Source organism: Marmota monax, unplaced genomic scaffold, assembly GCF_021218885.2.
Source record: "Marmota monax isolate L192 unplaced genomic scaffold, Marmota_monax_Labrador192_F-V1.1 WCK01_AAM20220418_F8-fsc00046, whole genome shotgun sequence".
NCBI classification, from domain to species: Eukaryota; Metazoa; Chordata; class Mammalia; order Rodentia; family Sciuridae; genus Marmota; species Marmota monax.
This window is the reverse complement of record NW_026692486.1, coordinates 232291-248534: the sequence shown is the minus strand read 5'-3', so window position 1 is coordinate 248534 and position 16244 is coordinate 232291. Positions and strand designations below refer to the sequence as shown.

The 16244-nt window shown below is 36.1% G+C and overlaps 1 protein-coding gene across 4 annotated transcripts in view; it reads left to right on the top strand.

The window, feature by feature from the left end:
• Positions 1-16244, top strand: part of Erich3 (glutamate rich 3) — a 102222-nt gene that overhangs the window by 22199 nt on the left and 63779 nt on the right. The window contains exons 2-6 of one of the 4 annotated variants that reach the window (XM_046443221.2): positions 2635-2728; positions 5198-5323; positions 9185-9256; positions 10439-10567; positions 15314-15472. In XM_046443221.2, the coding sequence (XP_046299177.2) occupies positions 2635-2728; positions 5198-5323; positions 9185-9256; positions 10439-10567; positions 15314-15472 (580 nt within the window). Of the gene's footprint in view, positions 1-2634; positions 2729-5197; positions 5324-9184; positions 9257-10438; positions 10568-15313; positions 15473-16244 lie in introns of those variants that run through there. The other 3 variants (XM_058578922.1, XM_058578923.1, XM_058578924.1) reach the window with 3 other exon arrangements.

Sequence of the window (16244 nt, the reverse complement as noted above, 5' to 3'; positions counted from 1 at the left end):
GGGTGGGAGGAGTGGCAGTGAATGCAGAGGGCAAAGGCAGAAATATCAGAATAACTCTACTAACCTAAGTTTGTAGCTTAGTAAGTACATTCTTGTAATTAGTAAATGCAAAGGGAGGCTCCAAGCTCATGCCATGCACACATGAAGCCTGGAGTAGAGCGAACCAGACAGACTATGGCTGTGGCTACACAGGATATGGGCATCCCCTAGTAAAGGAAGCTTGATGGTCAGAAAAAGGCTAAAGTTTAGAGTATATGGTGGAGATGTTTACATTTACCATTTCAACAAGTATGAATATAATTTACTGTAGTGCAATTTCTTGTGATTGATACTTTATTAATCTAAAGTTTCAGCTTGAAACTTTAGCATTTTCTAAAAAAGAAATAACTGACCCTGGGTAGGCCTTGCTGGATATTATTCAGCTGTTCTACCGGGCCAGTTTCATGATGATAGTCATTCAAGGATTTGCTTTAGAACATATACCAAGGACCCACCTTTATTCCTAAATAAGAAAAAGCAAGAAAAATGATGATTACAATGATTTCAACCCAATTGGACTTCCTCAACCTTTTGGTGAGACTGGGGGAGCTACACACACACACACACACACACACACACATTAATCTGGCAGGAGCCTGAGGGAACAGAAAATTAAAATTAGGTGGTGCCAAAGCTGGCTATGCGTTATTATTAGGACCTAAAAATTTAAAAAGTTACAAATCCTCAATTAAAAGAAAGATATTTTATCCATCCTTAGGGAAATTGAAGGCCCTGTTATTGCAACTTTTTGACCCCACTTCATTTAATTAGGGTTTTAACACTCCTACCTATTCCAAACTATTGATTTCTTTAGCCTGGGCCTGAAAAACAGACAAAAGACTATATATGATATCACTCTAATGATTTATCTTAAGAATCTGTGAGCTGTGGAATCGTGATTGTTAGGACTGAGAGACACCTGCTCACCTTTCTGAAATGAGGAGCTGAAAAGATATTCTGAGATTCAGAAAGGGTAAGGGATACAATGTTGACCTTTCCAAGACAGGAAACCTTTGATGAACTATAGGACACCAAGACAGTTCATTTAAAAGATGGTTTCAAAGCATTATCCAGGGCAGGTTTTGTATGTGCCTTAGTGAAACTCTTGGGTTGTCTTTTTACATAAACCGGGGGAAATAATGGTTTCCGCAGTCATTCACGTCTGCAACCCTCATGTGGCATCTTGGCTTCTGGGCTTTGTAACTGCTTTTCCGTCTCTTTTGTGGACAAAATTAAACTTTCCTTACCATTTGACAGCATGGAACTTTCCTGAGATGGGCTGCTAAGGAGAGAAGAGACAGGGAAAGGTCACCAATAGCATCTCCATGTAATTAAGTCAGTAGAAACAGCGAAATAAAATTGTGGCTAATGACATTTACTCGATCCTATAATATGAATCTCCTCTCTGCTCTCAGATGTAAGTTAACGATCAACTGTTAATAAAATGTTCAGACTGTAAATCTTTGTTGCAGGTAATATTGTGTGCAATTTTTAGGACAGATTTACTTTAGGGTTGTGTTTAGAATTGCTTGTTCTCTTTTTCTCTCTGCCTCTTCTTCCTGTTTCTCTCTCTCTCTCTCTCTCTCTCTCTCTATATATATATATATATATATATATATATATATACTAACATTTATGTATATGTACATATATGAATTCCTATGTACATGTACACATGCATACATACATATATGTATATGTAGGTTTTCTAAGGTATAGAATAATTAATAAAGGATAGGTTAAAAGAGAAAAAATAACTTTCAATTTTGATTTATAGACTGAGATTGACCATCTACTAAGGTATATTATGTAATCAAGGAGCCAATTTGTTCTCTTTTAACTCTTAAAGACCTTAAAATTTGAAGATAAGTCTATCATTTCTTTCAATTTTTTTGAAATTCAATTTTTTTGAAAATCGTCTATATAGACATGAGAAAATAAACACTTCAAAAATGCTGGGCTTAACCTTGGCAGAAACTTAATCATAAGCCTGAGTCCCTGACAAAATATGTCCTTAATTTACTGGGTACACAACCAATAACATCAGCAGGGATATCAAGAATCATGCCCGATCTTGGCTTTCAAATTGAGCAGAGGAGACAAACACATTAGTAACGTCATATTGTATGAATGTGAAAGGTAGCTGAGGTTCTATGGGAATGAGGTGGATAGTAACAGCCCACTGGGCACACATCAGGGCGTGTTTCCTGGAAGAAGAGAGACACATGCATTACCATGTCACCGGCTGACAGGGGAAGCAGAGGCCCTGTCTAGAGAGGGACTGCCCTGTGTCCTAATGGCATGAGGGGACAATGTGAGGGAAAGCAGCAAGAAACAGGTATGAACCCAGGTCATGCCACCAGGGATTGAAAGAGCCCTCTGAAGGAGCTGCTACTTTCCTACCAGGCCTTTTGTCACAACTGGAGCTCCCAGTTCCTATCAAAGAACCTGGAAAACAGTAGGTGCTCAGGACATGTTTATTAAACATATACACACAGCGGGCTGGAAAAGTGCACAATCCATCCTGCACAATTTGGAGATGAGAAAGTCAAAAATCATCTGGGTTGTCAAGGGACACTTCATTTTCTTTTTCAGATTACTTGCAACATATAATAGCCTGACCGATAAACACCTGGCTGGATATTTCAACAACACAAGGATACGGCAGCATCTCCTAAGATCAGGACTGGTAAAAATTGCTTTGCTTTCTACTCATGTTCTCATTTCATTAAGTCCAGTAATTCCCAATTTTTCAGGTTTTCTCTTTAAACTAGTCAGTGACATGGCTTTTTTTTTTTAGAAAAATTGCTTCTTTTTCAAAGTTCTGATTTATTTATTTGAGGCTATTTCAGAAGATGAGAAGACAGTTCAATGATCACTAAGAAAAACAAACTATTGAGGGAAAGTCTCTGAGTTTCAACAGCATAATTCATTTATTTCCTCATTTATGTATTTAACACATATTTATGGAACACATTTTATGAGCCAGAAACTATTAGAGAATGAGGACAGAGAAGACTTCATTGTCTTCAGAAAAAAAAAATATTGTTTTTAATGAACACAGAGCATGGTGTGAAAAGCATGAACAATTCAACATTTCCCCCTTGAATTTTTTTAAACTTGAATTTCCTGTGATGATTTATTGATACATTGGTGTCTTTCATTAGTTTTAAAATTGCTCTTTCAACAAAGTTTCCTTTCCTTCAAATAACTATAATATGAAAATCCTTTTTAAAAACCTATGGTTTCCCACTGAAAGAAAGGGGTGTGGTCATAGAAAGTGTTAGCTATTTACCTTCTTAAAACACACTCCTTAACAATTGTTGCCTTGGTGTTGAAAGACCACGCATTGTGTTTCTAATTGTTGTTTATGTGCTTGGCATTCTAGCTGGAGAGATCTCCAAGAGAGTGGAGAGAGTCGCTTTTCAGTCTCTTGGGGCTTTGTTATCAGACAGACCTGGCTGAAACCCAGCTCTGCCATTAACAAGATATAGAATCTTGAGCAAATCACTTATGTAACTTTTTCAGCCCCAACTGCCTCAATTTTAAAATGAAAATAACGATGCCCAGTCCTCAGTATCGTTATGACAATTAGAGTTGTGCTACTGTAATAATTACGGTGGTGGCTTTAATTATTGTGGTTATTATTAACATTGTTTCTTTGGATAACGGTCTTTGAGCTTCATGTATAATGGAAAGAACTTTGTGTTTGCTTATCAACATCATTAACAAGCACTTTCGAACATTTGGTTGTATGCATGGCGACTCAAATAAGGAAGATACAGCCGTTTCTCTAGAGCAGTGGTTCAAAAGCACTCCTTCAGCTAGCACTGTTTAGTATCACCTGGGAACTTGTTAGAAAATGCAAATGTGAGAGCTGTACTCCAGGTTTACTGAATCAGGAGCTCTGGGATGGGGCCCATCAGTCTGTTTTTCTTCAAGGTCATTAGGTGATGCCAATACAGACTTAAGTTTAAGAACCTCTGCCCTGTCGGAGCTTCTAGTCTAATTGGGGAGATCAGACATAGTATCTGGAGAAGAAATAACCACGACATACTAACTACCAAAGAATATTCTAATATCTTTCCCCAAATTTAACACATGTGACATGATATATCAAGGACAACACATTCCAAAGACTGTACTAGTAATTTCAAGAACACTTTTTTAATATAATGTATCCCTTTCTTCCATTGGAACATGTGTTATTGATAAAGATTATCAATAATCAATTGGAGCACAGTTCTAGTTAATCTCAACACTCTAAATATACTGCAACAACAGTGTTTTAAAAGAAAACTATAGCAAGTTTAGAACAAAATTAAGAATAAATATGTTGCTTGCCTTAAACCTTAAAAGGAAGGGCAGGTCATAAATAAGTGGAAAAGAATATATACAATCTGAGAAGGATAATACTCTTTGTTTAGGAGATATAGAAAAATACAACAAATATGCTTATAGGAAGGATTCAAAGAAAAGACAAATAAGTAAAAAGAGAAACTGCCTTTCCTGGATCTTGCAATGGTGCCAGTTGAGACGAATATTGACTACTTTCTATCTGTAGTACTGCATAATCTGTAAAATTATAAATCACAACCAATTAAATTACATTCTGGGCTGGAGAGTGGAAGAAGAAAAAGCAGTGGGAAAACAAAGTAATGAAACCAATTATTTTCAAAACAAATCGATGAGATCCTCTGCGGCTCGCCTGTTTTGTCCTTCAAAGTATTTCCTGTGAGATCTCGAGCTGCGATGCGATCACAGCCCTGTTGGTTTCATGGTGGCGTCCACCCACTTCTTCCCAGAATGTGTTCAGAAATGAAAAGAACACCTGGGTCCCATCAAGGGGGAACTGTTCCTTTAATGAAAACCTCGTTGTAAATGTCCAGCGCACCACTCATGTGCGCCTTCACAGTGACGGGTGTTATGAGACTGTTTTGGCCCTTGTGCCTTAGCAACTAACTTCATTGAAAGCCAGAGTGCATCAGCCACAGTGGCCCACTCCTTGTGCTTGGGTGACGCTGCCACTTTTCTTCTCTCTCCCTCCCTAGCCTGACCCCCTTGTCTCTTTCTCTTTCTTCTCTGACTCCCATTTTTGAAAACTAACAACTCATTTTCTTCTTTGTATTTCTGTGTATGTTTTATTTATCCATGACAGATCACAAGAAGTGGAAGAATACTTTCTGAAAAGGAATACAAATTAAATATCATGAAGCGAGATCACCAAAAATATATCCGAGAGTGCTTAGCTCAGGCTATTTTCCATAAGGTTCTTGATTTGGAGGTACAAATATTTATTATTGTCCTTTTAATTATTTTTTTTGTAAGATGATACTTAATAATGCTTTTGTAACCAGAAGCAGGGGACTTCTTCCTATATTTCAATAAAAAGGAAAATGGAATCAAGTGACTTGAGAAATAGTCTGTATCTCTCTAGGTAGCCAGGAGCCAAGAGACTGGAGTAAGCTTTTCTCTATTTCAGTTGGGAAAAAATATGGACATCATAATATATTTTGTGATATTTAATTTTCTAAATGTAGATTTTAAATCCACAATGGCTACTCTGAAACATACCAGCCCTCACCATCTGTACCTTAATTTCCATTTGCTAAAAAAAAGTGACATCTGTTTAAATATCAGTAATTCCACTGCCATGAATTATTTCAGATCTGTTATTCTTTTAAGGCTCCGAAGCTCAGCCGTATGTTAAGTTTCAAGGAATAGGCATTGAAACATCTGCTGTCCCTCCTACTTTAGGCCACATTGGTCAACATAGATTTTCAACCAGAGCATCAACAAAATTTTTTTTTAATCTGACATGGCACTTTTAGTTGGATATTTAGCTAACTTGATAAATTATTTCAGCCTTGCTCCATGAAACTTGTACTTTCAAGCATCAATACCATTTTAATCTCTCTGAAAAAGCATGTCATTTCTTGGCTTGACCATACAGTAGTAAATAAGAAAACTTGGCTTGTAAAACCATTGACCTATGGGTGCAGTAAACATTTATGAACAACTGTAGAATCATCAGTAAACCAATATCAAGTTGAGTGCCACTGAACATATTTATTATTATGCTACCATTGTATTGATCAAGTGGAATTTTCACTTAGGATGTGTGTGTATGTGCACACACATACATATAATGCACAAACATATATAATGTTAACATGTAATATTAATTTCAGAATCTGTCTTGTGCATCATATCTTGTGCATAAATTATATGGAATCATTGATTCACTTGCTTATAAAAGTACTAGTTAAAAAACCTACATTTCTTTTAAGAAAATAAATAATATGACATAAAATTAATCTACTCCTAGTTTCAAGTTTACTTAATAGGCAGAGTTCAAAATTAACCTTTATCCTTGAAGTTCAGTTTTCTAAAATCATACATCACTGACACATTATGACTCACCATGCTATCATTTAAAAGTCTGTAGTTCTTAAAGTTTGGAATAAATATCTTTGATAAATGATAATGTGCAGTATACTAAATAGTTTGTCTATATAATAGAATAGGATAATACATATATAGTTGGGCAGTCCTAGTCGAAAAATATGAAATCTGAACCTTTTTGAGCACCAACATAATGCTTAAAAATTTTGGATTTTGGAGCATTTCATAGTTCATATTTTTCAGATGACGCATATTCAATTTGTGTAGTCTGTGTAAATATTCCAAAATCTGAAAAATTCTGAACTCTGCAACACTTACAGTCTTGACGATTTTGGATAAGGGCCACACCACTAGTATAATACATTAATATACTAGAAGAAGCAGCATTTTTCTCTAAGTAGCCACATTTGTGTCCCATTTAGTTTACGGTGACGGTGACACTGTTTACTAATGTTGTATTGATATTCATGTATTCACTCATGCAAAAAATATTATATTTTTGTTTATTTTTGTAGTTATGGGGACCAAAGCCAGGGTCCTGTGCATGCTGGGCAAGCGCTCTGTCACTGAGTCACATTCCCAGACCTATGCAACAAACATATAGGCTTACCATGTGAAAAAATGAAGCTATATGTTGAAGATGAAAGGTATATTTAAAAAAAAAAACACAGAAACTGAGTGCTAGGAGGGAGGAGCAAACAAACTAGCTCAGAAAAGAAGGGGAGGATGGTTTTCTTCTGTGGGAGTCAGAAGTCCTGCTATTTGCAGAACATCTTGAAGAGTGAATGAAAATTCCCATGAAAATACAGGAAAGACATTCCAGAGAGTGGAGACTGCAGGTGTGACATTACAGAGGTGTGAAGGGACATTGTGAACGGAAAAGAAAGCTCACTGAAGCCAGACTGCACAGTGGGTTGGTTGAAAGTAGTGACAGGAGTGATGCTACGTTGGGGCCCAATTTCTGGAAAGCCCTGAATTCCCAACTCGGTTTGGAGTGTAGGTGATGAGGCGATGAAATGTTTTCCAGCAGGGGAGTGAAATAAATGAGCAGAGCTGTTTTAGAAAGATGATGTTGCTAAAAATGTGGAAGATGGATTAATGAGCTGGAAAAGATTGGAGGTGGGAGGTCAATTAGGAAGCTGTTGCTGAAGGGTGTGGGCTAACAGCAGTAGTGAGGATGCAGGGGAGATGCAGCTGTCTCCAGAGATACTGAAGACAGGGAAAGCTTCACAGTGACGGCATGAGGAGCAGCTCTGAGGTTTTCAGCCTGGGCGGTAGCATGTGCCCTGGGAGACACAGGGACAACTTGGGTAGAAAAGAATCTCCATGTGGTGAAAGCTGTGCCTACCAGGATGTTTTCTAGGAAGCCAGGAGGCTCTTAGGAGCTGCAGAATGGTTAAATCAGATGAGTACTAGAAAAAAGGAAATTAGGTTTGACCCAGAAGACAAAGACATCGGTGGCCTTGGGGAAAGTAGTTTCAGCAGTGGTGAGGAGGAGGGGCTGACTGCGGAGCACCAGAAATAAGTGGAAGATGGAAAATGGCTGATAGTGAATGTAATAAAGTTTGGTGATAAGTGGGTGAGAGATCAGAGAAAGGAGAGGAAAGGGAAGTGTCAAGAAGAGGATTGATGATACTTAGGCAGTGAATGATTGAGTCCCCAGGGTCCCCAAGGCAGCAAGAGGGAGTCAAGAATAGAAAGGAAAAAAAAAAAACCAAAAAACCAAAAAAACACCTTTTCTTTCAAAGACCCAATAAAGACCTTCAAATGCATCTGAATGATTTCAAACTGGATTGTAAGCAGATCAGTGTTATGTGAGATTTATTTTTAATATGGTACAGAAAATTTGGAACTATAAAGCATAATAAAGAAAAATAACCAGATAGTTCCTATTCTCAGAGATGACTACTGTTAACATACAAGTTTTTTGTTTATCCACATTTATGAATTAATAAAATTATGCTATGTTGTGAGAGGGATATAGTTTTGTGAAAAACAAAAACAAACAAACAAACAAAAAACAAATAATAACAACAACAAAAACAAAGGAAGTTAATGTCAACTTAACCAAGGTTCAAAGTAGCACTCCATAGCTGACTAGATGTATGACCTGAGGCAAGTTCATGGTCCCCTGCCTCAGTTTCTCTCTTTGTAAAATAGGGCTGTTTGGCAATTAGAGTTGTTCAAGAAGAAGGGTTGTACATGAAACACCTTCCTAGCACAGGGACAATTACATATTTCTGTGACGTTCTGGATTTTGCTTTCTCCTGCATTTACATGAATTTTCCATTTTTCAAAAAACAAAATCTTTATGAACCTTATTCTTAATGATCATATTCTGTTTCATCATTTGAGTAAGTGACAAAAATTTAAACATTCTCTTTAAAGTTTATATTGCTTCTGTATTTTTGCTTTGAAAAAGGAAAAAAAAAACCTTTCTAATAGCATCACTGTGCATAAAACATGTGAAAAATTATATTCAATTTTGCCCCTGGGTTTCGAAGTGAAACTTAGTCATTAAAGGGTATAAATACTTTTCGCTGCCTAATATATGTTTATAATTTGGCTTTCTTAAGAGTAGCACCAATTTATATTCTCACCTGCACACTTAGGCAGGTGATTCTTCTCCATCTCAACGACAAGAGGTGTAATCAAGAATAAAGTTAACTAGTAGGATTATTTTCTAAAAATTTGTGACAATTGATATGATTCTGTCCTCTATTCTTTCCTGCATGCTTAGCGTCACCATCAACTGGAAATAAAAAAGAAACTGGAGACCTTAGCTAGAAAGGAGCAAATTCAGAGATTTAAGGTAAGGCACTATATACCGTCTTGCACTTCATAATATTTTTTAATGATTTCACAAGCAGTGGTCATTATTGAAGGCACTTTACTTTGGGGTAACATATAGCTGAGGTCAAATAATGGTTCTACTAAGCCTGAATGTTGGCCATCCTCTTTACAGACAATAGTGACAAAATATGAGTTGTTTGTGTGACAGACATTTTAATAAGGCACAAACCTTTCAAAGACAAACTTGTAAACATCCCTTTCAAGATTGAAGTTTTGCTTTTGTATTTTCATGTGGTAGAGGCCAAAGGATGTTTAGCTGTCTTAAGAAAGTAAAAGTAGATGATAATATTCTCAATGTGATTAAAAAAAATAGAGCATTTTAAGAATTATACAATGGCACATTTTTGTGTGAATGTCACCCTTGAAAATGATGACGGGAAAAATCCTCTTTAGAAAAAGAAAGCATAATAAGATTTAAGATATTTTGTACTAGGTCTGTTGAAATTCCTTGCTTGTTTTCTATTTTGGTATTTGATATCTCTTCTTTGCAGTAAACTTATGAAATATATAAATTTGAATCAAGAGATGAGAGATTCAATTAGGCATGTTTGAATGATTTTGATTTAGGTTGGCAGTTTTATTCAATTTCTTTTGCCATTCAAAATCACATGTTGTCCTTAATTTTCTGTGTAGTATTACAAATGTGAGACCTAAGACATTTCACAAAATGATGAGTATTTGTAAACCCCTGTAGAATAAGTTGCCAAATAATTCAGTATTTTTTCTCTCTCTCTTGCCTGACAGACATGGATCTATTTTATCAGGATCAAAAGATAATCTTGTTACAAGAGTACTGCTTTCTGGTAGTGTCTACTAAACAAAGTCGTGAAGGGCACTATGCTTTTGATAGTAGTCTGCTAAAGCAGATTAATAGTGTTTATGGCTAAAAACGAAGGATACACTGCTTTTGTAGCTATTTCTTTGTGTACAGCTAAAGCAGATTCAGTTTTCTGCCTTTCCCTACCATGCTCAGCACCCTGATAAGGCACAAAACTTCCTAACCACCATGACAGTTCTCAGAAGTGACATTCCTGAAAAGAATGAGAAAGGACTTCTTTGGTCTCACAGTCAATTAAAGCATGAACCTAAGTTAAGTACTAACCTAACCTAGATTACTAACTAAATCTCTTTTTTATTCCAGGGAGAGCACACAAGACAATTTATTGAAAACAACATGCCAATCCTGTCTCCTCGCCCCCCACTTGGCCCAAAGACTAATCGCGGCCAGAGTGTTCTGGTTAGTGAAGGACATTCTAGTCCATTAACACTGGTGAGTCATATTAAACACTCTGTCCCAGCTTATTAATTGGTGATTTCTTATTAATCGCAAAAAAAAAAAAAAAAATGCTTTCTGGCACCGTGTCAGCATAATCCTGCAAGTCCTCCTGAATGAAAACATTGTTTTAAAAAGAACAACATCGTGTACACCCACTAGACTAGGATCCTAATTAGAATAACATATACTCCAAGTTTGTATAAATATGTTAAAATAGACTCTTACTGTCATGTATAACAAAAAGGAACAAATTAAAAAAAAAACTAAAAAAAAAGAACAACACCCCCCCACACAGTCTTTTATCTATTCAACTCTGTCTCTCCTGAATCTCCTACTTCGAATCAAGACCACTCCTGCCAAATCCATTGTACTTGCTAACTGCTAGTTTTTTTTTTTTTTGAAGTGTAGATTATTTATGTTACATATATTCCCAGTACGTTCCCTGGTTCTGTGTTACAGATAGGCAAGACCAGACTCTTTCACCTGACATATAAGACCATAAACCATATGACCTCAAGTTAGCCATCTCAATATTTCCCTTCATGATTACCCATTAGCGTCCTACAATGCAGCAGAGTTGAACCATGAGTTGTTTCATACATATTCTATATTTTCTGACCTCTGAATTTAGTTCTTGCGTTTCCCTCTACTGCTCTCTTACCTGCACAGATCAATGGCACCATATTGCATAGAGGATAGATACCAATGTTCCTTTCATCAAAAATGTGTGCTCATAACTCTAAAATAAAAATAATTAAATGTATAGAGATACTATTTGAACAAATTTCACACTGATAATTTGTGCTAGCTTGATTCCTTGGTAACTTAGAGGTGGTTATAAACTCTCAAAGGAGAGGGAGACACCTTGAAACAATATCAATAAAGGAAAAGATTTGCAAAATATTTACTAGAGGCTGATGGTTTAAGTTATAACTGAATTGTTTGATTACATCTTTATTCTTGCTTTGTGTAACCTAATCTATTTCCTTGTTAGCATGAACATTTTTTTTGGTATTGCACAATATTTATAGAGGAATGGCAATGCTTTTACAGGTTATTGAAGTAGGTTCATCATATATAATGTTAAGCTTTGACATATTTCAAAAGGTAAATAGGTTTTGACATTCCCTGATGAACAGCTCAAGTGATGAAAAGCAACCATCTACCCTTTGTTGTTACCCCAATTTCCAGGTTTGATTTGAATGTATATGTGTACAAATAATTCTTTTATTGGATGGCAATTCACTAGACTCTCAGAAGCTTAACCTGAGTGAAACAAAAGAAACAATCTAGTGCAGTTTTCTGTCTTCCACCTGTTTCAGAGAGGAAAAACCCTTTAAAAGCTTTCTTTTCAATTTTCCAGCTGAACACCCTCAATAAATAGTTTATGATACATCCAGGAGATCTTAATGTGGCAGAAGTGAGAAAGTAATTTAAAAATTACAGGAAACACTGACACCAGCACTTCAAAAGGCTTTCCCTCTGCTAAGCTAGGGTTCTTCACTTGGTCACCCCCTGTGGTGCTCTTGCACCTTAAGGGATACCTATTGTGATCTTGGAATTGTACTTCCCATTTTACAGAAATGGTTTGCTTTTCCCTGTGCGGATACATAGTCTTTAAATTTCACTCCTGATCTCTAAGTGCTAGAGACAAGTAAGAATTGTTATGGGATATCACCATATATTTATTTATTTATAGCTTTCTCAAATGAATAAGGAAAGTATCCAGGGCAATGTCAATGCATTTGTTCACTAGTTGAACCTAGACCTCCAAAATAGTCTGCAGTAGAAAGTCATTTCAATGAATAGTGCACATTCAGAGAATTTACCCCTTGAGATCTTCTAAGAATTAAAAATGCTCAACTAAGCTGATTATTCACCAGGTAGTCAATTTCAATTCACATTCTGGCCCAGTTTTGAGAATGTTAAGCTACAGTGCCGTATTTATTCCAAGAAAATATATTACAAACCATTTAAAATATAGCAAATTTAAGGTAGCTTCTGATGTGAACTGCAGCAGTTTGTAGCTCACAGCTGTTAGTTAATGGTGCAGATTTGTTTTTAGAGATAAATGTAATCAGTTAAACATTTGACTGCCACATTTATCTAACTGATGATATTTGTATGCAAATGCATGGAAGTAAAATTTAGAGCATAACAGCCAGTAGATCATGTTCTAGTTTGCAGTAACCTGTTTTCTTGAATCCCTACATTAGATGTTTCATGTTTTTGTGTTCGGTTGGATTATTTGACAGAAAACAATCTTAAAGCATGCTTGTTTTATAGAGTCTGCAAGACTCTTTTGGGTAATCTGATTCCCTTGTTCAGAAAGCTCTAGTTCGATTTCTCTGTGGCTTTTAAGATCTAGTACTGTTTGGCTTATATAGGCTTATGTTGTTTTTATTTAAGTTCTATGTAGCTCTAGTCAATTCACTTGCATTGGTTGTGATGCAGGTTTGTGTGCAGAGAATTCAAATAACAATGACTTAAGCATCAGGGCCCCCATCCACCCAACTAATGTGCATGTCTCTTCTCAGCTTGTGCCTTTTCTGTTCTATAAATTCATCACAAATTCAGATTTATTTTGTATTATTCATCTACCAAACTCAGGGTGTTGCCTCCATCTATATAAGCCCAAATGGTGGATCACCATATGAGTACCTTAACCACAGGAAATGGGTAGAGGGGAAAGAAAGCAAACACATACTTCTCTTCTCCAAAGACATGATCTGGAAGTTTCATTCTATCACTTCTGTTCATATTGAGGCATACACAGAGTTGTAAGGGATTCTGGAAATATCATCTTTATTTATGACAGTGGTGTTCCTAGATAAAAATTGTGTAACTAGTGAAGGAAGAAAAAGAGAGATTGAGGATTATTATCTTTGTTTCTCCTCTTGCGTCTTGCTCTCATTGGCTCTCTTGTTTGGATGTTAAAGTTTACCATTCTTCTTTGCTATTGTTTTCTTCTCTTGCTTAACCATTTAATATCTAACTGCTTGTGGAATTTTAATTTGTATTAGCCTCATTGGCTTACTCTAATATTCCAAGACCTTTACATTTTAAGTTTTGTTCTCAGGTATTTTGTTGTTATCTTCTGCTTGGCAGTATTTGTGTTGTTCATTTGACAATGGTTGTCCTGTGTCACCATTAGATGTTAAAACATTACTTTTAATCTCCTTCTTGGGCCTTTGGTTGGAATTCAACAAATGTTGACTTAACAAAATCAGAGCTTTAGCTATTCATGACATGCTTCTCAAGGTGGTACTGACACTAATATTTGGTAGTAGGAGATGCCTTATCATCATTTTTTATGTATTTACACACACTTTTCCAGAATTGAATATTTGTCATTCACCATTCTTTAGAGTCAATGTATGAAGCTTTATTCATGAATCATTTATATACCATCCTTTTCATATTCTCTTACCCAAACATGCATCTCCTAGTCTCAACAGGTTTCCATTATCTTATTGTAATAGAACAACTGGGTCAATAGCTTCATTTCTCCCCCTACTTTTGACACATTGCTAATCTTTATACTAAACTCACAATATTTTGTTGATGCCCCAAAAGACACTTTGCAATGCTCCATACTGGCATTTTTGATATTCACTGCAATACATTCTTGATTGGAAAATGTATCAGTCCGGGGCTCAGCAGGGAACAGATGGCTCACACAAACAAAGTAATTAGGAAGTGTTTAATAAAGAAACTATTTACAAAGATGCAGGCAGGGTTAAGGAAAACCAACTAGGGATGTTAAGCATGCTGGGGTCAGCACAACAGGAAACCACAGTCCCTAGGCTCTCTGGAGAAAGAGAAAGATTGGATTCCAGAACCAGCAGATAGAACGTGTAGCAGGAGAGCATTTCCCAACAGGAGCAGTGGGCTTGGTTAGAGACCCTTATTGGCCCATTAGAACCCTTCAGAGAGGTTCCAGGGAAATAAAAGCCCTGATTTCATTTTCCTGTTTTTCTGTCTCCTGTTAGTTCCTTTTCTTGGTAGAATATAACTACAATACTGAGGTTAGTTGGTAGGTTCCTAAAGGAATGACAGCCAGGGCTGAGAGCAAAAGTAGAGAAGATGAACAGGAGAATTAAAAGAACAAATGCAAAATATGCAACATGGAAAACACATTGATTTTATACAGTTTTTTCCAAAGTTGCCAGATACAATTTTTCATTTTTGTTTTCTTAATATTTCAAGGAAGTAGTTGAATAAATGGTAATACATTACAGTTGAGCATCTGTCTATCCTATTGTCTGGTTTTACTCTGACACCAATCTTAAGGCTTTAAGGATTCCGAATAGAATTTATATTGAAAACGCTGAAACTGAAATGAGTACATTTCAATACTATTCTTTTAGATCTCTGAAATAGGAACATTATTCAACTTAACACATAACTGAGCAAAGCCATTCTGTGCCTGGTATAAATTAAGTATTGTCAGCAAGTTTACAGTATGATTAAAATACAGAAATGTGATAGAGGACATCTCCTTTGTTTAGCATACTCTATAATTGTGGCATTTAGTTATGTAGGGGATTTCAACACCATATGTTTTCACAAATACTTTGGGTCAGAAGGGTATGTATAATGGAAGGACATAATTAAAGTTTAATCTGTTCAGTAAAAAGGCACCATTAATTACTCTAGGCAATTTGTTAGGTTATTAATTGGTTCTGGAAACATGTCAAGATTCTAATTTAAATGGAATTTTTTTCTCTAATTGTCTAGACAGCTCCTCGACCATATACTGCCCCAGGAAATATGCAGCCTCCAGTTCGATTACAGCCTCTTCCCCGTAATCCTGCAGTGGGGACTGTTCCAAAGATAACTTCCGGATCCAGATTAAAACCCTCAGTGCTGGAAAATGAAGCTCCATTTCCCATTGGGGTAAATGTTATTTTCTTCAAGAAATTTGTTCTTATTCTTGATCAGAATATTAGGTTATCACAGATTTAAGATGCTGTATTCAATTAATTCACATAGAGAAATCGATATTGTGCATTTATTAAGCACTTACTATGTGTTATTTCTGGTGAACTATATCTAACTGGAACTGGCAGTCCTATAATTTCTGGAATATTGAGCAGAAAGCATAAAGAATGGATTTGTAACAATGTATGGACACTTCTCATTAATTGGAGAGGCTGGTTGAAAAACAAAGAGGAAAGAATTTTCATAGCCAGACATGACTTCTATCAGAAGTGACCCAGTGTTGACTCCTTCCAGATTGTAAATGCATAAGACCTAGAAAATGAAACTTTCTAAGAATAGGTTTGCATTTGCATGCCGACTTACTTTCCCATCAGTGTATGAAATTACTTCAAGTTTGGCTCTTAGAAGGTTGAATATAGAAGGAAAAGAATGTCCATCTTTAAAAATGCTGAGTTAATCACACCCAGTAGTTCCCCTTTCAAGGTCACGTCCCAGGAAATTTTCACTTATTTAAATAGAATACAGGAAGGAGGTTTGGTAACTATGAAATGTTAGTTACTTAAATAGGGAGGGATAATTAGGACTTCACTAACTAGGGAGTGTACTGTTTGTGTTTCTAACGTGAAGAAGAAACATTTGCCAGCTTATAAAAGAGCCTCTTCATGATTATCATTATTCTGAGATGGGTGAATTATGTTACCTTCCTTATTAGGAAACACAAAACATA